Genomic DNA, 21,801 nt, shown 5'->3' on the forward strand with positions numbered 1-21,801 from the left:
TGCCAATGTGGTATAGTGGCTGGAGTATTGGGCTAGAACTTGGGAGACCAGAGTTCAAATCCCCACTCAGTCATAAAGCTCACTTGGTGACCTTGGGCCAATCACCATCTCTCAGCCTAACCTACCTCACAGGGTTATTGAGAAGGTAAAACAGAGGGACAGGAGAACCATCCATGCCACTACTTTGAGCTCTTTGGGAGGAAAGGTAGGGCAGAAATGTTGTTGTTGTTGTTGTTGTTGTTGTTGTTGTTGTTGTTGTTGTTGTTGTTAAAGAATCCACTATGAGGACAAGATGCTGGACTAGACAGATGGGCCATTGACTTGATCCAGCAGCCTCCTGTGATGTTCACCAGGTTGGCTGGCGCTGACTGCCAGCTGTAGCCCAAAACAACTGGGAGCCACCAGGTTGGCAAAGCGTAGTGTAGCACATTTATTTTTAACTTTTTATCACACTGACATTCCAAACCTCAGTCAAGATGTTTATTAGGGCAGCATAAATGAGGTCATCACATTTTGTCTTCAGAGCTCTTTTGAGGGGAAATAGATTACAAGTGACCTGCAAAGGCCTCACAGTGAGCTTCATGGATCCGAGCAGGGATCTGGACCCTACTCTCACCATGCCAAGCCAAATATATGTCACTCGGTGATATACACTTGGAACGAACTGTGGATACCACCCAACTGAACAAACTGAAATATTGCACTCTGAAGGTCAGATTCATGAAATGTAGGGGTATAAGGAGCTGTCTAATACAAGCTAGTTGTCCATCTAGCCCCAAACTGCTTGCTCTGACTGGCAGCAGTCCTCTAGAACCTCAACTAGGGGTCTTCCATTCACTTGCTCCCCATTATTTGTTTTAACTAGAGATGCCAGAGATTAAGATCAGGGACCTTCTGCATACAAGGCAAATGTTCACTAACTGAGTTATGGTCGCTTCTCTTTAAATATTTGAAACTGGAGAAACTGGATTCATTCCAGCCCTAGAACATCATGCAGTACAACACATTATTTTAACACACAAAGATGATCCATTTAAAATGGGGTGTGGAACCTCTAGCCATCCAGCTATTGTTGGACTCCAACTCTAATAATCCCCAGCCAAGATGGCCAATGGTGAGGGATGATGGGAGATGTAGTCCAGTATCTGGAGGGACAGAGAATCCCCATCCCCAATTGCTGTACTACACTGCATGCTCCTTCTTCTAAACATCCTGCCAGGTTAGAAATCCCAGGAGCTCCTGTGGTCCTTTCCCTAGTTAAAATGAACAGGGAATTGCAAACAAATTAAACCCACCTACAAGCCAAAGATGTTCAATTAATTTGGTTTGCAAAGGGCTCCATCTCCTGCCTCAGGAGTGCCTCTGTGCTCCCTTTCATCACAGCAGAGACAAAAGGGCAGGTGAGCTCTGGACATTACAGAGCTTGTGCAGAGACAAAAATCTCCCACCCTTCCAATTAAAAAAAATAAAGAATTCTTTGTCATATTGGGAGATGCCAGGCATTGTGATGTGAGTGATGCACCCAAAAGAAAAAAGCCAATATATAGGAATCTAAATGGAGCCAGAAAGAGAAATGAACACTTTATGGAAAATGATCACAATGACAATTAAGCTGCTTGAAGATGAAACAATTTACGATCAAACCCAAAGCACTTTATTTATGGAGGTGCCTGCTGTGACCCCTGGCAGTTGCAACCCCACAGCCTGCAAAAGAAATAAATATAAATAATCCCTCGTCTGCAAAATGCACACATGCACCACAGCTCCAGTTTAGCATAGCCCAGAAATGAAGAAGGCTCCACAACTGAGCAACCCAAACCTAGTTAAAATCTGCCCCCAACTATCCCACGCTAATGCAAGAAGAGGTCACACCCACCGCATCATTCAACCCACATCTCCCCGTTTCATCAGGCCAAGCCTTTAAGACAGTCATCTGCAAAGCACTGCTTCCTTCGTCCTATGCAACACGCTACCCAATAAATCCGGCCCATCACGGCCAGTCAGATCACACACAATCAAGCAAACCCTCTTTTGTTTAATACAAAGGCTCTCCTTCAAACCCCCCCCCCCAAAACCCATCACCTTTAGCCAGTAACATCCTCTTGTCCTCCTGTCTTCCCACCCGCCCCCGCACACACGCGTATAAAATCCAGCCTACAAATAAAGACAAAAAGCAGCAGCAGCAGTCCATAGCCTCCCCGCATTCGCCATCACCCGAACCTATAACGGGAAAGTCACCGCCAAGAGCATCACCCCAGCGGCTTCTCTTATATCACCAGCCCGCTCCACATCCCTCTGCGCTGACAGTAACAGCGATGTGCAAAAATAAGACCGAGATTTAAGAAATCACATCTCTGATCATTTACAAAAGACGGTTTCGGAATCCCCCAGCACCTCTCCCGCTGTGTTAACGCCCAGTTCTTAATTTGGAACCATGGGAATATCTCGGGCTGGGGAGTGTATATGCAGCTCGCGCCCGCTTTCCTGAAGTGCCCATCCGGGTATCCACCCAGCATTCATTCATTAGCCAAGCTGCCTCTTTCCTCTCTGGCCCGTTTCCCTCTCAGTCGTCGGCATCACCACCTAGCCGCGGATTCCCTCGCCAAAGAAGCGCGCGCAAACCTTGCCAGTCCCCGAGAGCTGGAGTTCTAGCGGCAGCTTCGCAGGGAAGGCAAGCTAGCTAGCTAGCTAGCTAGCCGGCCGGTCAGCCATGCTCAGGGAGGCCCACCCCAGTCCAGAGAGCGGTGCGCCCTCCACGCCAGTCGCCGCGCACTCACCACCTGGCGCGCTATCTCGGTGGCCGCCATGGCCCCTTCGCCTCGCCTCCTCAGAAGCCGAGCCCGCTGCAAACTCTACCTCAGTCCAGGAGACACTGTTACACTGACTGAGCGGGTGGAGGAAGGACCCGGCTACTGCGGCATGGGGGGGGGGAGAGTGAAATGGGGCGTGGACACGACCGAATCCTCTGCCACTCGTTTGAAGCTAGAAAGCCGGCTAGGGCGCAGAGAAGAAGGGCGCTGGCGAGATCCTTCCCTTCTGAAGCAGTCAGCTCCTCCCGCGCGCTTCGAGGAGTCTCCACAGGCGGCTCCACAGCATTCCTCCCCCCACCGCCTCCCCCGGGCGAAATGGTGCAGTCCGAGACGCGCGCAAGGCTAGGGTCCGCGCGGCTATGATGTGACTGTGCGCTTGCCTGGGTGGCTCTGAATGAGACCGGGGAGGAAGGAAGCCAAAGAAAGGGGAGGGAGGGACGGAGACCGCGAACTAAAGCGGAGGAGGAGGAGGAGGAGGAGGGCGCTCCAGCCTTACTACTAGTGGTGCCCTCAGGGCAGGACTTCAGGGCCCCCACGCAACAGAATTAGCAGGAGAGGCCTCCAAGTGCAGCAGTGCTGGCTGACCTCAGCTGGAAATAAGTGAAGCATGGCACCTTAGCATTCAAAGGGCTAAAACTACCTAACCATAGCTGTCAACGTTTCCCTTGTTTTAAGGGAATTATTCCGAATAGGATTCCTCGCAAGAAAAGGGAAACGTTGACAGCTATGTACCTAACTTAAGCCTAGCATTACCTCTAAGGCTCTAACTGCACCGTTGCATACTAAGCTGGCCCTGCATTCCTCTTGAGCCAAGCCAGCTTCCTTCTCTCCTGCTTGGGCTGGAGCAGGGCTGGGCAACCCTTTTCTCTCAGAGGGCCACATTCCTTTCTAGGGAACCCCTCTCAGGGGCCACATGCCAGTGTGGACAGGGCCAGAAGCAAAAGTGGGTGGAACAAGAAATACTAATTTACTCGCACACCTCTCTTTGTCCACTGCCTAGGGCAGACAGGATAAATCACAGAATCAAAAGAGTTGGAAGGGACCACAAGGGCCATCAAATACAACGCCCTGAAATGCAGGAATCTCGTGCCCTATGTGAGCCCAACAACCCCACAAGCTCCAATTTCTACTTTTTGTTAAGTATGTATTTTTATTGGGGGGGGGGGACATCTCTCTCTCCCCCCCCCCACTACGCCCCTGTACACAGCCAAAGGAAACTGGAAGCAGCATCAACATCAAAGAGTCTTGTGGCAGCTAAAAGCCTAACAGGTTTTATTACAGAATGTTGAGTCCATTTCAGCAGATGCATGAAATGTAAGTCTCAGTTGGCAGCTTCAGATGCATTTGCTCTGTTGAAAATGTTGCGAACAGCAGGGGCCATAGCCATGAAATACAAGAAGTACAATCTGTGACAATTTCTTTGTAAAGCTTAAAGATAAGCCAAGTGACCCTTCATTAACAGCTTATCTTAAGCTTTACATAAAAAATTCACATACTGTATTTGTTGCATTTTGTGGCCAAGTGTTTCCCCTGTTTACAATTTGTTTTTCTCTTTACTCATGCACATGATACTGAACATTTATATAGGCTTTTTCAAGCATTCAAAGCATTCCACATTCCAGCCCTTACAAAGTAAATCAGTATACTATTCTCTGTGTTGCAAAGGCACCAAGAGAGTAGTTTGCCAAAGTCCACCTGGTGAGTTTGGGAGGAGGTGACATTCAGACCAAGGACTTGCCAGTTTCTAGTTGTTGTGAAATTGTGTTGTATTTTTGCACACATGTCCTGCATGCAAGCTTCCCACAGGCATTCTGGTTGGCTACTCTGAGAACAGGACCAGACTGGACACTGGCCTGAAATATCTCAAAACAATGACCTTCAGTTCTCCAGAACCCTTCATGAGGCAGGATGTTAAGCAAAGTGAGAGCAGAGGTAAGGGAAGACATGGGAAAGCTGGCTTGAGGTAGCCACAAATCTTCATTCGGTCACAGTCTTACAGTGGAGCATAGGAAGAGATCAGAACTGGATCAGCCTCAACCAGGTGCTCTGCGAGTAACATTCTTCACCTATTAACTGTAGACACAGGACTGCACTGTGCATACCACAGGCACCATATGTGAAGGGCACTCATACTGGAATCCACAAACAACAGCACAATGGTGTTGACCTTTAAAGCCCTAAACGGCTTCAGTGCTTTATACCTAAAGGAGGATCTCCACTCCCATTGTTCAGCCTGGACACTGTGGTCCTTCTGGCAGTGCAAGAAGTGAAGTTATAGGGAACCAGGCAGTGGACCTTCTTGGTAGTGGTGCCCATCATGTGGAACACCCTCCCATCAGATTTCAAAGGGATGCACAATTATATGACCTCCCATAGACATCTAAAGACAGCCATGTATCAGGATGCTTTTAATGTGTGATGTTCTGCTGTGTTCTTTTTATATTCTGTTGAAGCTGCCCAGAGTGGCTGGGACAACCCAGACAGATAGGACGGGTACAAAAAAATAAATTAATCTGTGATCATCATCATCATTAAACTTATTCTCATGGAAGTCTCCATGTAGGCTCACTCCCTTTCCACCTTTCACAAAAAATTAAAGCCTTAAAAAAGAGAAGCTGGCTTTTATGGAGTGATCTGTAGTTTCCAGGAGATTTGTATTAGTGTTTTATCTTGCTGATGTATTAGTGTCCTGTTATTGAGCCTGTCAAAGTGAGCATGTAATTTAAGTGTTTCCTTTTTTAATAATGTATTTCCATGTTTTTCTTGCAGGTTGTTTTATCATTGTCATGCAAAAGTGGGATGAAAATATTAATTGAACCTTTAATAAATCATATTTGTGGTTTGTATTTTGAGGGGAGCTGAAGGAGATCACTTGGAGAATGAACTGTTGAGTGGAGCTTGAAGAGGGTTGCGGTTGCCAGTTGGAAGCAAGAGAGGGATGCCCATTTGTAAAAAGGTAAAGGGACCCCTGACCATTAGGTCCAGTCATGGCCGACTCTGGGGTTGCAGCGCTCATCTCGCTTTATCGGCCGAGGGAGCCAGCGTACAGCTTCCGGATCATGTGGCCGGCATGACTAAACCGCTTCTGGTGAACCAGAGTCGCTGTTTACCTTGCCACCTATTTATCTACTTGCACTTTGATGTGCTTTCGAACTGCTAGGTTGGCAGGAGCAGGACGGAGCAACGGGAGCTCACCCTGTTGTGGGGATTCGGACCGCCAACCTTCTGATCAGCAAGTCCTAGGCTCTGTGGTTTAACCCACAGCGCCACCATTGTATCCCTTTGTGCCCATTTGTATCTGGGACCAATTCAAGGTGCTCACATTATTGCTTAAAGCCCAAAATGACCAAAGTCCCAAATATCTGAAAGGCCATTTCCATCCCTACTGACCTTCTCAGGTGTTGGGGAATTGTGTCCTAGGAGAGGGTTTTCTCTGTGGCAGCCACCAAATTGTGGAATGCCTTCCCTACAGAGGTGTGACTAGCACCTTCACCAAACAGCTTCACCCAAGATGCACCTCTTTATCCTAGTCTTGGACCATTAAGGTACTTTTTTTCCTGGGACTCACCTCTATAAGCTGAAGTTATATAGATCCCAACCCATTTGGAGCAGTTTCATGTGTTTTACCTTGGTAGTGGTTTTATTTTGTTTTTTAAAATAAGTGCACATTCTATTGCTGTAACCTACCCAGGGACCTTATGGTGAGGGGCAGGTAAGAAATCTTATAAAATAAATAGGAATTAGCTAAGTGCTAATGGGTTCAGCACAATAAGCAACTCCTTAGCAATGCATGCTTCCTTAGAAGTAAGTCCCAATAAGTCAAATTAGACTTACAGTACTACTTACCTTTGCAAATGATGTGTTTAGGATTGCAACATCAGTTTCATTTAGGAATAAACGGGTCACACGCTACCCCTAGTGGATATCTCAAGAAATGCTTAGGAGAAGATGCAGACTGGAAAAGATACTGCTTTTATCTTCCCTATAATTAATGAGAAGCAGATTTTTAAAGTTCACATCTGCCTACCAGGCAGCATAAGGGAAAACTGAATGCTTGTATTCTGTTTGGTCACCCTAAACTGGCCTAAAAATCATTGATTTTAACATACTTTATGTCTCTCATTTGCAAGAACCAATACGGTAATAATATTCTAGACCACAGTGTTGCAACTTCCATTGAGAAAGCTGTGTTGGCTGGTTGCTGCAGAACCTAAGATTCTTGTGATATCGGAAAGCTGCAGTCTTATAAAGCTTAATAATAATAATAATTTATTATTTATACCCTGCCCATCTGGCTGGGTTTCCCCAGCCACTCTGGGCGGCTTCCAACAAAATATTAAAATAAAATAGTCTGTTAAACATTAAAAGCTTTCCTTAACAGGGCTGCCTTCAGATGTCTTCAAAAAGTCTGGTAGTTGTTTCTCTCTTTGACATCTGGTGGGAGGGCGTTCCACAGGACGGGTGCCACTACTGAGAAGGCCCTCTGCCTAGTTCCCTGTAACTTGGCTTCTCGCAGTGAGGGAACCACCAGAAGGCCCTCGGCGCTCGACCTCAGTGTCCAGGCAGAACGATGTGAGTGGAGACGCTCCTTCAGGTATACTGGACCGAGGCCATTTAGGGCTTTAAAGGTCAGCACTAACACTTTGAATTGTGCTTGGAAATGTACTGGGAGCCAATGAAGGTCTTTCAAGACCGATGTTATGTGGTCTAGCTGCCGCATTCTAGATTAGCTGCAGTTTCCAGGTCACCTTCAAAGATAGCCCCACATAGAGTGCATTGCAGTAGTCCAAGCGAGAAATAACTAAAGCATGCACCACTCTGGCGAGACAGTCCATGGGTAGATAGGGTCTCAGCCTGCGTACTAGGTGGAGCTGGTAAAGAGCTGCCCTGGACACAGAATTGACCTGCGCCTCCATGGACAGCTGTGAGTCCAAAATGACTCCCAGGCTGCGCACCTGGTCCTTCAGGGGCACAGTTATCCCATTCAGGACCAAGGAGTCCTCCACACCTGCCCGCCTCCTATCCCCCAAAGCAGTACAGTGGTACCTCTGGATACAAATGGGATCCGTTCCGGAGCCCCGTTCGCATCCAGAAGCGAACACAACCTGCGTCTGTGCAGGTCACAATTCGCCGCTTCTGCGCATGCGCTTGATGTCATTTTGACCATCCGCACATGCGCGAGCGGCGAAACCCAGAAGTAACACATTCTGTTACTTCCGGGTCGCAGTGGAGCGCAACCCAAAAGCGCTCAACCAGAAGCAACTTAAACCCGAGGTATGACTGTACTTCTGTCTTGTCAGGATTCAACATCAATCCATTAACCGCCATCCATCCTCCAACTGCCTCCTTCACCACCTTCACTGGTTCTGATGTGAAAGAGAGGTAGAGCTGGGTATCATCTGCATACTGATGAACACCCAGCCCAAACCCCCTGATGATCTCTCCCAGCGGCTGCATGTAGATGTTGAAAAGCATGGGGGAGAGGACAGAACCCTGAGGCACCCCACAAGCGAGAGCCCAGGGGTCTGAACACTCATCCCCCCCAACCCCCCCCCCACCAACACAGCACAGGAGGAAGGAGTGGAACCACTGTATAACAGTGCCCCCAGCTCCCGGCCCCTCTAGACAGTCCAGAAGGATGTTATGGTCGATGGTATCAAAAGCCACTGAGAGATCCAGCAGAACTAGAAAACAGCTCTCACCTTTGTCCCTAGCCCTCCGGAGATCATCAACCAGTGCAACCAAGGCAGTTTCAGTCCCATGATGAGGCCTGAATCCCGACTGGAAGGGATCCAAATGGTCTGCTTCTTCCAAGCATGCCTGGAGTTGTTCAGCAACCACTCGCTCAGCAACCACCTTGCCCAAGCAACCACCTTGCCCAAGAATGGAAGATTTGAGACTGGGTGATAGTTGGCCATATTGGTTACAACTAAAGATGGTTTTTTAAGAAGCGGTTGGATGACCACCTCTTTCTGCAGGTCTGGGAAGGCTCCCTCACAGAGGGGAGCATTCACCACCCTGCAAAGCCCATCTCCCAGCCCTTCCCAGCTAGCTTTTATAAGCCAGGATAGGCAAGGATCAAGGAGACAGGTGGTTGGTTTCACTCATCCAAGGAACCTGTCCACATCCTCAGAGGTAACAGATTAGAATTGATAGCATATTAACTACCTGGATAGCTCAGTTGGCAGAGCATGAGATTCTTAAGCTGAGAATCACGGGTATGAACCCCACACTGGGCAAAAAAATTCCTTCATTGCAGTGTGTTGGATTACATGACCCTCATAGTCCCTTCTAACTCTACAATTCTATGATTCTATGTTAAGTATATTGTTGTTATTAGTTTAGCAATCTCCGTTACATGCATTACACATCCTCCTCAAGCAGAACTGGTTTCCTGCAGTAACAGCAGGCAGAATTGATTTGCAGTGGTGCAAAAACTCTGCCCCACCAGACCTACCTAAGCCCAGCATGGGGCCTAACTTGGCCCACAAGGCAGTCTCCCTCCCAAATATACCCACCAGCCCCACACCTAAAATCAGGTAAGCACCATGGCTCAGAGGTAGAGCACCTGTCTCACATGCAGCTGGCCCAAGGTTCAGTCCTCCAGCATCTCCAGGTAGGCCTGGGACTGTTCCCTGACTGAAGCCCCTGACAGCAGCTGCCGGTGAGTGTAGATAATACTGAGCTTGGTGGACCAATGTTCTGACTTGGTATATAAAGCAGCTTCCTATGTGTCACGTGTGGTGCCAGGTGTGGAGCAGGTAAAGACATGTCTGCCAAAGGACACTCCTGATTGTTCTTTGTTTGGCCACTGTCAAACAGCTGATCAGGAAGGGATTAGCAGCACTAGGAAGTCCCCCACTGAGAATCGCTGGCCCCCATCTGCGCTATATAGTTTAAAGTAGTGTGATAAAGTAGGGTGCTCACTGGAAGGACAGATCGTAAAGCTGAGGCTCCAATACTTTGGCCACCTCATGAGAAGAGAAGACTCCCTGGAAAAGACCCTGATGTTGGGAAAGATGGAGGGCACAAGGAGAAGGGGATGACAGAGGACGAGATGGTGGGACAGTGTTCTTGAAGCCACCAGCATGAGTTTGACCAAACTGCGGGAGGCAGTGGAAGACAGGAGTGCCTGGCGTGCTCTGGTCCAGGGGGTCACGAAGAGTCGGACATGACTAAACGACTAAACAACAACAGTGTGATAAAAGTAGGCTTCCCCCCAAAGAATTCTGGGAGCTGAAATTTAGGACGTAGTGTACTGCTGAGAGTTGCTAGGAGACCCCCTGTTGCTAGGAGACCCACTCATTCACAGAGTGGTTTCACAGTCCTTCTTTCCCAGGGAACTCTGGGATTTGCAGCTCTGGGAGCGGAATTGCCTCCCAGCAACTCAGCGCCCTGAGCAAAATGCAGTACAGTATCCATGATTCTTTTTCGGAAGCCGTGGCTGCTTAAAGTGGTACCACGCTGCTTTAAAAATGCATAGTGCAGATCGACTCTCCGGTACCATAGAACGAATCGGGGACTGTAGACTAGATAGGTAACCAACCCCTAAACGGTTTTTAAGGTGCCAGTCCATTTGGGAGCCGCTGTCCCTGGATAGGGGCAGGCTTTGGGCATCTTTGGTTTCCAGCGAGAAGTCAAAATTTGGCGCCCCCAAACGGATCTTCTCAGTTATGGGTCTGTTCAATTTTGCGGCGCCCTGTGCGGGAGAACCATCCGCACCGCCCTAAATCCGACTTCTGCAACTCCGCAGAAAGGGGAGTTGTATAGCTGCGTCCGGCGACCACCACTCTTTTGCTTCTCCCGAAATAAAAGATCGCTGGCTGTTTAAGTTTCTCGCCATGCGGAAGAACGCAGTCAGCAGCATCACATGCGGCGGCTTAATCTATCCCAGCCAATAGGTCGAGAGCAAAGGTCACGCTGTTGCTTTTCTGCAGCGCTTCGAAACTCACCGATGGCAAACTTTGCACAAAGGAACTCCGGAGAGGCGCTGGCTGGAGACTGCGCTGAGACGCGGAAGGAACACAAGGCTCAGAAGGGGAGGAGGAGCCCCGAGGGCGGCTGCGCCTCTGCAAGGTGCCCCAGCGGCTTCCAAGCTGGGAAAGGCCTGGGGAGCACCTGGTCCGAGCCGCTGCCCCCCGCCACCCTGCAGTTACGCTTGGAAAAGGTAAAATGAAAAGCGTTGGGAACTTCCCCGCCCTTCCCAAACTGCTTCCTCATCATTTACTGGAATAGCTAGGACTTCCTAGGGGGGTTTCTTTTTCAGAAGCCCCAAAAAGAAAGTGTACAGGTGTCTAAACGTCAGCACCCAGGGAAGGTAGTTCGAAGGCTAAGTGGAACATGAGACGGTGGTTTTTCATACAAGACGCCGGATCATTCTCGCGCTACGCTGAAGTCAGGGCTTTCGTCGCAGCGTCTCAGAGTTCATTTTACAGGCGGTCGCGTCAGGGTATGAACTTCAGAAAGTTGCCCCTTGGGATTCCCTAGGAAAACTCGGGAAAAGCCATCGTTCCCCGTCTTTGGGAAATGCTACTACTGTTGACAAGGGTCATAATAAGGGCAGCGCCGATTCGGGGTATACAAGCGGGTACCCAGCATAGGGCACAGGAGGTGCGTGCGTGCGTGCCCCGAGATCTACCTGCGGGGGAGGCATCCTCATGGTCGGAGCTGCTGCAGCTGCGGGCGTCTTTGCTTCCTCCTCCTCCTCCCCTCACCTCCCCTCCCCCGGTCCCTGCTGCAGACAAGAGATTCGCTTTCCCGGACGAGGCGCAGGTGGCACTTGCGGGAGGGAAGCTGCAGCCGGGTCACAATCCTGCGGGCGCTTCCAGAATCCAGGGTCACGGTGGAGGCGAGCTGGCTCATGCACCCTGAGTGCGCAGTGGCGTGGTGTGTGTGTGTGTGTGTGTGTGTGGATTTTGTCCTCACTCATGGTGCCATATTACCCAAGTTCGCCTCTGATAAGGGTTGCCAAGCATTTTGAACACAATGATAACTACTATTAATATAAATGCTACATATCAATTCATCCACGTGTAATTCCTACTTCAGAAGTACAGTAGATTCAGTTTAAAGCATGGCTTTCTCCCACTTTTTATCCTGCAGTCACAACATTCCTAGGTAGAAATGAACAGCTTGAGGGGATCAAAAGCATTATGTTGTATGTTCATTACATGGGTGAACATTGCAAACTGCTCTGCCTGCATGTTGCTGAATCCACACCTAAGACATTCAAGCTCAATTTGTGTGTTGGGGTCATGCCCAGAGCATATGAAATAAGAAGAAAGGATGGTGCACTTGAGTAGGTGCAGAGAGCATTTATTTCACCATTGAATCATAATAGCTTGTGTTTGGACTGTTGGTGTGCCACTTTGCATTAGCACAGTGCAGCAAGAGAGAGCCGAGAGGTCTGAATTTAGGCCATTTACACATAAGTAGCCATAGGCAAACCAATATACTTGCGCTTAAAAGGTAAAGGGACCCCTGACCATTAGGTCCAGTCGTGGCCAACTCTGGGGTTGCGGCGCTCATCTCACTTTATTGGCCGAGGGAGCTGGCGTACAGCTTCTGGGTCATGTGGCCAGTATGACTAAGCCGCTTCTGGCAAACCAGAGCAGCGCACAGAAACCCTGTTTACCTTCCCGCTGGAGCAGTACCTATTTATCTACTTGCACTTTGACGTGCTTTTGAACTGCTAGGTTGGCAGGAGCAGGGACCGAGCAACGGGAGCTCACCCGTCACAGGGATTCGAACCACCGACCTTCTGATCAGCAAGTCCTAGGCACTGTGGTTTAACCACATATTACAGCTTAGTTAGCTGTAATATGGAAACAATTAAAGCAGGCAACCTGGTTCTGTCTCTTGGGTGTTATGTTGGAGGAGTAAGACAAGTGGGAGGCTTTTAGGGCTGCTTTTCTTAGCTACCATAAAGTTATGTCTGTGTGAGTTATTACTGATCAGGAGGAGCTGCTTTAAAAGAACAGCAGCCTACTTTACAGGGCTGTTGCAAGGATAGCTAAAATAAGGGCTGCCCAAACAGAGGGCATTTGCATGGAGACTTGAGTTCCAGAATCTCGCTGATGCCCCCCAACAGTAAAATAACCCTGAAAGTTGCTATGTTGGCTGAGGAAAGAAGTCACAGATCAATAATCCCAGTTTATCCAAACTACAGTGGAAAGGGAACAGAGGAGAGACAACTGTGTTTGCATTTCGGAGCTTATTTAACACTTTTGACAATCGGAAAAGAAGTGTCAGAAGCCTATTTAAAAAAAATACTTTAAAATCAGAGCAGAATTTGCCAAAGTGTTTGCCAGAGGGTGCTGGTGCCACCAGGTCATTTCCTTCTGCTGAAATTAGGTCTGAAATCAATAGAATAGGTGAGAGGGTGTGTGGGGTACGTGTGCAGATGTGCCCAGGGCCCAAAACGTTGGGCAACCCCTTGAAAAAGATGTTTGTTTCACATTGTATGCTTGTGTACCTCTCAAAATGTGTCTCAACAACACCAAGCAAAAGGAAACTTCAATTCATCTCTGGAGGAAAAGAAGTGGGTGTTGTTCTTTTTGGCTCTGGAATATTTAACCTGTGTATGTCTCTGACAAACAGGTTTTAGATTCCCCAGAGTTCCCTGAGAGGAGGAATTGATTATTGAACCACTCTGGAATTGTAGCTCTGTGAGGGGGAATAGAGGCTCTCCTACGCACTCCCATAGCCCTTAATGAATATACACTTTCCATCATTCTTTGGGGGAAATCCATGGGCGTTAAAAGTGGTACGATAATGCTTTCAATGTATAGTGCAGATTGAGCCAATGACAGTGTCTCACCAGTATGACAATATTTCACAGTGTTTGACTTATAGAAACAGTCAAATTTCAAATAACTCTATATATGATGAATAAGCACACATCCCACCAGGGAATGGCATAATAAAATCTGAGCCATCCTAACTCAGTTCAGAATTATGTCTCTAAACACCCTGATCATTTATTGGAGAAATAGTTCTCATTGTTAGCATACTTGGACTCTTTCTTGAAAGTGGTCTCCAGAACCACCAGAGTCTATTTTATGCTCCTTTGAAAAGACACAGTGTATATCTAACAGCAAGCACTCATCTATACAATGCACAGTATATGAGATATTTTCACTACCAAGTGTTGAATGCTCTGCAAATGCACACCCACCCATGAACATATTATAAAGTAAAAAGCAAAATGGAACGAAAAGTTAAAAAATGTGAAGTAGAGAAAGCTTTACTTTGACAAAGGCTGCATTCCTATCCGCACTTATTCAGAGGGTCTTCTGAATAAGGTCATTCAGTGAGACTTACTTCTGAAAAGACATGCACTGGATTTCACTGTTAATTAGAACTGGCTGTGATAAATTTTGCACTTTGTCTTGCACTTAGCACAGTCTAATCTAATTAAGTCCTAATCTTAATTAAGTACACCCAGTGCCTCCTGCACTCTATCTTAATACAAACTGTGGGTTTGCAGCACAACTCCCCTCTATCCCCTGTTTGTCTTACAGACCAGCCTAAAGAGGAGTTCTGGAGTCTGGAATACATGCAGTTTTGCTCACTAATCTGTCACACCTTAGTTGGTTCTAATAAATGAAGAACTTCCTGTGCTGCTGGGTTGTTTTTCTTCAAATGACCCAATCTTGCCACCAACCATTGTTGTGAGTTTCAAAAACCTTATTGTGTAGAGGCGACAGTGGAGCAATAGAAATCTGCACTATACATTTAAAGCAGTGGCACTTTAAATAGTCATGCTTCCCCCCCCCCAAGGAATCCTGGGAAAGGTAGTTTGTTAAGCGTGCTGAAAGTTGTTAGGTGACTCACTTAATTCCTTCACAGAACTACAGTTCTCAGAGTGGTTTAACAGTCAATCCCTCTTCCCAGCTAACTATACTGATTGTAGGAATAGGGGTCTCCTATGGTGGTTCGAATCCCCGCGGTGGGGTGCGCTCCCGTCGTTCGGTCCCAGCGCCTGCCAACCTAGCAGTTCGAAAGCACCCCCGGGTGCAAGTAGATAAATAGGCACCGCTTACCAGCGGGAAGGTAAACAGTGTTCCGTGTGCTGCGCTGGCTCGCCAGATGCAGCTTGTCATGCTGGCCACGTGACCCGGAAGTGTCTGCGGACAGTGCTGGCTCCCGGCCTATAGAGTGAGATGAGTGCACAACCCTAGAGTCTGTCAAGACTGCCCGTACGGGCAGGGGTACCTTTACCTTTACCTTTATCAACCTTCAGTACCCATAACAAACTATCCCTCTGTGCTGCAGGTATGCATACAACCTTAAAGACCATTGCTTAACAATGGCAGTGTAGACTTGCAGTGGAACCCTAACCTTCTCTGGCCAGATGGTTGCCGCTTGCAGTTGTCAGTTTCGCAATAAGTGTTTTCTTCCTCCTTTGTAACAAAACTAAAGTTTCTGTTCCCCTTTGCATGCAGAATCAGGAAGCCCTGCAGCACTGAGACCTCAGGAGGAGCTTCCTTCTTATCTACACAGGAAAGCAACACATTGAACATGTGGCTCTTCCAGAAACTGACAGTGACTTAACGGGAGAGTCGGGGAAAACCCAGGGACTTTGGGGGATTGGTGCACTCTGGAGGAGACGACATGGCAGAAAAACAAAGGGAAGATGGCTTGGAAGAGGGACAAAAGGTGCTTCCAGGTTTTAAGCCATGCATGCAGGAAGACGCCACCCGTGCTCGGCCACAGACTGCTGTTGGCAGCCAGTCTCCCAGGCCCAGCAGCCGGGCTGAAAGCTTAATTCTCCGACGAGGACAGTTGTTGTCCAACTTCAGCAGAAGCATGAACAGGTCGAGCAGGCGTTCAGGAAACTGGGCAACGGGGGTGGACACAGCCAGACTATCAATAGGCTATGGTAGCACGAGAAGGAAGGGACTGAAGGATAAGCTCTTCCAAAGCAGCCAGGCCAAACCCATGTGGGTGACAGCTTCCCATCAGGAGAGCATTGTACTGGACACCCAACCAGAACAGGAACCTCTCATGGATGGGAACAATGATGACTTGTCCTTAGCTCTGGATCCAGTGGAGCACGAGTGGATGTTGACTGTCGCCCAAGGAGACGCAGAGAGCATCCTCAACTTACTGGCCAAGGACCCCAGCCTTCTCTCCAGGAGAGACTTTGTGACGGGCTTCTCTGTCCTCCACTGGTTGGCCAAACATGGCCGCCATGAAGACTTGATTGAGGTGATTTCTTTTGCGGAAAGGAATTGCTACCCATTTGATGTCAACATGCCCTCAGCCAGTGGCAGACTAACCCCTTTGCACCTAGCCGCCCTCCAAGGCCATGAGATGGTCATCAAAGTGCTGGTGGGAGCCTACGGAGCCAATACAAGCCTTCGGGACCACAACGGCCGCAAGGCGTGGCAGTACCTCCGAGAAGATGCTTCCAGAGAGTTAAAGGAGCTCTCGGGGGCTTGCGAGGAAGACCTGGCCCAGCTAGGAACTGGAAACGCCAACAACAACTGTGCTCCATCAGCGCGAGGTGGAATCGGCATGTTCAAGGGGGACAGCAAGGAAGCCAAGGGCAGAGGACACAGCCAGAGGGCCACACCCAGACTGTCTTATTTCAGGAACAAGTTCAGACAAGCCATTGCGTTCTTCCAAGAGCGTTAGGTGCCTGCTCAGTGGTTGAGGCAGTTGGACCTGTTGGCTGTGAGTGGACTGTAATCAAAGCCATTAAATGAGAGGGTGGGACTGCAGAAGGAGGAAGCACTGGAGGTGCCTGTTGTGAGATTGAGATATGTCGCCAGAGGGGGATAGCTTCAGCAAACCTGCCTGCGTTTGCTTTTTGGCCTCAGGTATGAGATACAAGGCCTGAAATTTGGAAGGAAGGGGAAGGGGTGACAAAGGGGATTGGTGTGACAAAGTGGGTATGGCTAAGTTTGGGAAAGCCCCTATTTGTCTCCTTGTTCCCCAGAAAGGAACCTGCAGATAGGGGAGGGGGTGACACAGTGGATTGGTGTGACAAAGTGGGTAAGACTAAGTTAGGGAAAGCCCCTATTGGTCTCCTTGTTTCCCAGAAAGGAACCTGCAGATAGGGGTGTGCGTGCAGTGTGCTGAAAGCAACTGTAATTCTGCACTAAGAAAAATAAATTCTGCAACCTGTGCAAGGTTTGCTCCTGTGGAAAAAACCTGCGTATTTTTCTCTTCTTTCTTTCATATTCCCAGAAAGAGAATAGGGTTTGCTAACAACTCTCAGCACCCTCAGGACCCTAGCTTATTCCCACATTGCAGGGGGGTTGGACTAGAGCAGGGGTCGGCAAACTTTTTCAGCAGGGGGCCGGTCCACTGTCCCTCAGACCTTGTGGGGAGCCAGACTATATTTTGGGGAAAAAATGAATGAATTCCTATGCCCCACAAATAACCCAGAGATGCATTTTGAATAAAAGGACACATTCTACACATGTAAAAACACACTGATTCCCAGACCGTCCATGGGCTGCCTTTAGAAGGCGATTGGGCCGGATGCGGCCCCCAGGCCTTAGTTTGCCTACCCATGGACTAGATCCCTGGAGCCCTTTCCATATCTACTGTTCTGATTCCCCACCCCCAGTGTAGTTCTAGCTTAACCAACAGTAAGTGGGAATAACTTTCAGGGTGACTCCAGAGGATCATTCTCTGTTTCAAATAAAGGACTGGGGTGTTGGAGTCAGGGAACCCTAGCCAATTTGAAGGCTGTTTGTCTCCATCAGATATAAGGGGGCACATAAACTTCCTCTCAGAACTTGACAAGAACCAACTTTGAGATGTTTACATGTGTATGTAAAAAAAAAAAAGACCATTCAGGCTTCCAGCACTACACAGCTTATGAAGGGGGTGATGGATAGAGAACCAAACTAGGGAGACCTGCAACAAAATGCAGTACGATGTGCTCCTATGTGCATCTGCAGCCAGCCACACCCACTTTCAGTATACTCCCTTACAGTCCCTACTTCCCAACACTTTCTCTACATTGTGGCCACAGAGCTCTGTCACCATTAGGAAACTGGGCTTCATTCTGGAGCTCAGTTGGCCCAGCTCTGTGATGTCTGAAGCATCGGCTGCATCATCTTCAAGCTTCACTTTGTTCCAGGTGAGTACTCCTCACAAGGTGAAGCAGAATTGTCTGTAGCAACAGTTCTCAAAACTCCTTCCCTCCCCAGCGTGGACCACTTGAAAATTGTTTGGGAGTCTTCCTTAATAGGGATGCGGGTGGCGCTGTGGTCTAAACTACTGGGCCTCTTGGGCTTGCTGATCAGAAGGTCAGTGGTTCAAATCCCCGTGACGAGGTGAGCTCCCGTTGCTCAGTCCCTGCTCCTGCCAACCTAGCAGTTCAAAAGCACGTCAAAGTGCAAGTAGATAAATAGGTACCACTCCGGCGGGAAGGTAAACGGTGTTTCCATGCACTGCTCTGGTTCGCCAGAAGCGTCTTAGTCATGCTGGCCATATGACCCGGAATCTGTACACCGGTTCTCTTGGCCAATAAAGTGAGATGAGCACCGCAACCCCAGAGCCGTCCACAACTGGACCTAATGGTCAGGGGCCCCTTTACCTTTACTCTCACGGTCCCTTCCAACTCTGATTCTATAAGCAACTTCAGTTGAGCGGATCCCTCCCTCTTTGAGTGCCATTTTGGCTACATAAGGATATGAACTCGTAGATGAGTTTGCTAATACATAGGAAATTACAGCAATTTGCTGTGGTCCCGATGGCTGGAACTGAAGGGAGTCTAGCAACATCAACCCCTTCTTAGTTGCCCTTACCTTAAATCCTAGCAGAATGCACCCACTCTGGAGCTGGGCACATCCAGGCAGCTCAACCAGAAAGGAGAACTAATTTAATAATGAAAGGAACTTAACCCCTCACCTCAGGCAAATGTAACAGAATCAAGAAAAGTAATGGCAAGGGCACTAGATTGCTGCTGCTGGCACACCCACTCACATTAAAAGGAAATAGTCCTTCACATAGCATATAGTTCAGCTATGGGAATTCGCTGCCACAGGAGGCAGTAAGGTAAAGGAAAAGGATCCAAGGATGGTTTAGTCCATTCAAAGGCGACTATGGGGTTGTGGCACTCATTCAGGCCAAGGGAGCCGGTGTTTGTCCACAGACAGCTTTCTGGGTCATGTGGCCAGCATGACTAAACCACTTCTGGCACAACGGAACACCATGACAAGTGCCAGAGTGCACAGAAACGCCGTTTACCTTCCAGCCTATTTATCTACTTGCACTGGTGTGCTTTTGAACTGCTAAGTTGGCAGGAGCTGGGGCAAAGCAATGGGAGCTCACCCCATCGTGGGGATTCAAACAACCAACCTTCTGATCGGCAAGCCCAAGAGGCTCAGTGGTTTAGACCACAGCGCCATCTGCAGGAGGCAGTGGTGACCACCAACTTGGGTGGTTGACCACTGTGAGAACAGGATGCTGGACCTAGGTGAACTAGGTCAGTTTTTCCCTAACTTGGGTCCCCAGCTGTTTTTGGACTACAATCCCCATCACCCCTGCTAGATAGGGATGATAGGAGTTGCAGTCCAAAAACAGCTGGAAACCCAAGTCTGGGAAACACTGGACTAGATGATCCAACATGACTCTTCTTACATACTTATCCAAATTAACTAATAGCAATGTACACAGCAGCTTGTATGTGTGGTTTAGTTGTAATGGGAGCTGTATTCTTCCCAGAAGGATGTACCAGACAAACAAACCTTTGAGGGGCAGAGGGAAACAAGAGACTTGCCTCCAGTACCTATTTTCAATGTAAACATACTTCATCTGGAAGGCTCTCCGGGTCATACATTAACGCACTCTTAAATTTGCCCATTTTCCTGTTCTTCCGATGCAATAAGCCAGCACACATCTTTACAAACTGGAACTGGTTAACATCAGACTTTACTCCAAAGTCATCTAGGAGATCTAGGCTGAAGAGGGAGCACATCATTATTTCTCGTTCTTCATCTTTAACTACCCATTTAATTCTGTCAGAATTTAATTTATACATTTCCACCTACAATATGGCATATGTGATTTACTTAGGTCAGGGGTCAGCAAACTTACTGCGCCTCGGGCAGGTGTCTCCAGTGCTGATCATGTGGTGAGTTGGCGGGTGTAGGAGCATGTGCCCATATGTGTGCGCACATGCTATTTCCGGGTCAGAGGAGCACCGAAAATAGTTTGTGCTCATGTGCAAGCATTATTTGCGCACACGCATTATTTCCGTTGCACATGCATGTCAGAGGAGGCCCGTGCACATGCACATAAACTATTTCAGGTCTCCTCCGACCCGGAAATAGCATGTGCGCACACGCTCCTACACCCGCCAGCTCACCACATGATCAGCACTGGAGACACCTGCCCGAGGCGCAGTAAGTTTGCTGACCCCTGACCTAAGTAAATCACATATGCCATATTGTAGGTGGAAATGTATAAATGGGCAGCCGCACAGTGCAGCGCCGGTAAGAGCGGGCGTCAGCAGCGGGGGTTGCTGTGTGCCAGATAAACGAGTCCCTCGTACCTTATCCAGCCCGTGGACCTTAGTTTGGGGACCCCTGATTTAGGTCCATGACGTTTGGCATGTGGTGTTCCATGCTGTGTCTCAAAGACCTTGTGTTTTGTTCCTTCATTGTCATCATTGCTTTCTTTATACAGTTAAATCTTCTGTCACTGTAAATACAAAACTTACAAGCTCAACAGAAACCAGAAAGCTATTTCCTTGTACAGCAGCCTCTCCACTGTTTACTCTGCTTAACAGTATTGACAAGATGCATTGATTGCCTTCTGAGAACCTACAGAGTTCAGCCAGCCTTTTTATTCTTTCTTCCCTAAATGCTATTTGAGAAATACAAAATAAGTTTTAATAGAATCTGGCTATGTTTTCTTTTAAAATATATTGAGCCAATCCAGGCAGGGTGAGGAGAGATAACTCCAGGGGTCGGCAAACTACGGCCCGGGGGCCAGATGCAGCCCCCCTGGCTTGTAATTCTGGCCCGCAGACTCTGCCACCTGCTCATTCAGTCCCCGCCCACTGCGGACGCCTCACTGTACGGGGACTGACTTCCGTGACGCTGGCACAGCTTCTGGGCGGGCAGCAATGCTGGCGCGGCTTCGGATTGGCTGCAGGAAGCTTCTGCAGCCAATCCGAAGCCCCGATGTTTGGATTTGCATGCAAGGGAGGCGACGGCACAGAGCAGCATGGAGGCGGCGCTGACACCCCCAGCACCTGAGCGGCGCTTTCCCCATGGCGACAGTGTGCGCTTGGCAAGGGCCCCTGGCTTCCCCTTGGCCTCCTCCTCCTCCTCTTCTGCCATTGCTGCTCCTGCTGCTTCTCCTCCTCCCCGATGCCGCTGCGCCAGCCGCAACCCCTTTCCGGGTAGGTGGGATATGAGGAAGATGCGCTGCCACCGTTGCAGGTAACTGGGCTTAGGTCTCAGGTGCAGGGCTGCTCTCCTGTCTCCCTGCGGCAAAGCGGAGGGGATGATCATTGCAAGATTTGTGTGGCGCTTGCACGGAGCCAGTGATTACCTTGCCACAATATTGTTGTAACAGTTGCATGGTGTGCACTTACCCAGGAGTTGTTGCGCTCTGGTGGGACGTGATGTCAACTTAACTTTTATGCAGAGGGCAGGTCCACTGGAATGAATGGACCCAGTACTGTTTGAGGGACAGTGAACCGGCCCCGTTTAAAAAGTTTGAGGACCCATGGAATAACTCCACAGGCAATACTGTGAAGTCCCACTGGAGGTTTTAAAGAGCTTGGATTTGTAAATTACATCAACACCAAGAATACTACCAAGTGGCAAAACCATGAAGATTAAGAAGTTATTTCTGTGGCCAGATATTAAATTTCTGAGTGCATGCCTGTGAATGCATTATTTTGTGTGTGTGGATGTGTTCTCCATCAAAGTGAACTGAAAGCCTTAAAAAAAGCCCTTATTAGAGCAGAGGTTGGGAAATCTTGGCTCTCCAGATCTTGCTGAATGACAACTCC

At 48.6% G+C, this 21,801-nt stretch overlaps 2 protein-coding genes and 1 long non-coding RNA gene across 4 annotated transcripts in view; 2 read left to right on the forward strand and 1 right to left on the reverse strand.

The window, feature by feature from the left end:
- The window catches only part of SEPTIN6 (septin 6), a 49,301-nt gene extending 46,133 nt beyond the window's left edge, over positions 1 to 3,168 (reverse strand). Inside the window, exon 1 of one of the 2 annotated variants that reach the window (XM_081848105.1) lies at positions 2,778 to 3,162. In XM_081848105.1, coding sequence (XP_081704231.1) covers positions 2,778 to 2,807 — 30 coding nt within the window. In that variant the 5' untranslated portion in view covers positions 2,808 to 3,162. Of the gene's footprint in view, positions 1 to 2,777 lie in introns of both variants that reach the window. The other variant, XM_081848109.1, reaches the window with a different exon arrangement.
- The window catches only part of LOC309334092, a 55,155-nt gene that overhangs the window by 15,961 nt on the left and 17,393 nt on the right, over positions 1 to 21,801 (forward strand). The window lies entirely within an intron of this gene.
- SOWAHD (sosondowah ankyrin repeat domain family member D) lies at positions 10,855 to 18,063 on the forward strand. Its single transcript, XM_081848141.1, has 2 exons — positions 10,855 to 10,977; positions 15,257 to 18,063. Exon 2 carries the CDS (start codon positions 15,426 to 15,428, stop codon positions 16,449 to 16,451), a length of 1,026 nt encoding a protein of 341 aa, XP_081704267.1. The 5' UTR covers positions 10,855 to 10,977; positions 15,257 to 15,425; the 3' UTR covers positions 16,452 to 18,063.

Source organism: Podarcis erhardii (genome assembly GCF_964252035.2).
Source record: "Podarcis erhardii genome assembly, chromosome: Z".
Lineage (NCBI taxonomy): Eukaryota > Metazoa > Chordata > Lepidosauria > Squamata > Lacertidae > Podarcis > Podarcis erhardii.

Bases quoted from the DNA above. Each gene is read 5' to 3' on its own strand.
- SOWAHD (XM_081848141.1), top strand. From the start codon at position 15,426: ATGGCAGAAAAACAAAGGGAAGATGGCTTGGAAGAGGGACAAAAGGTG.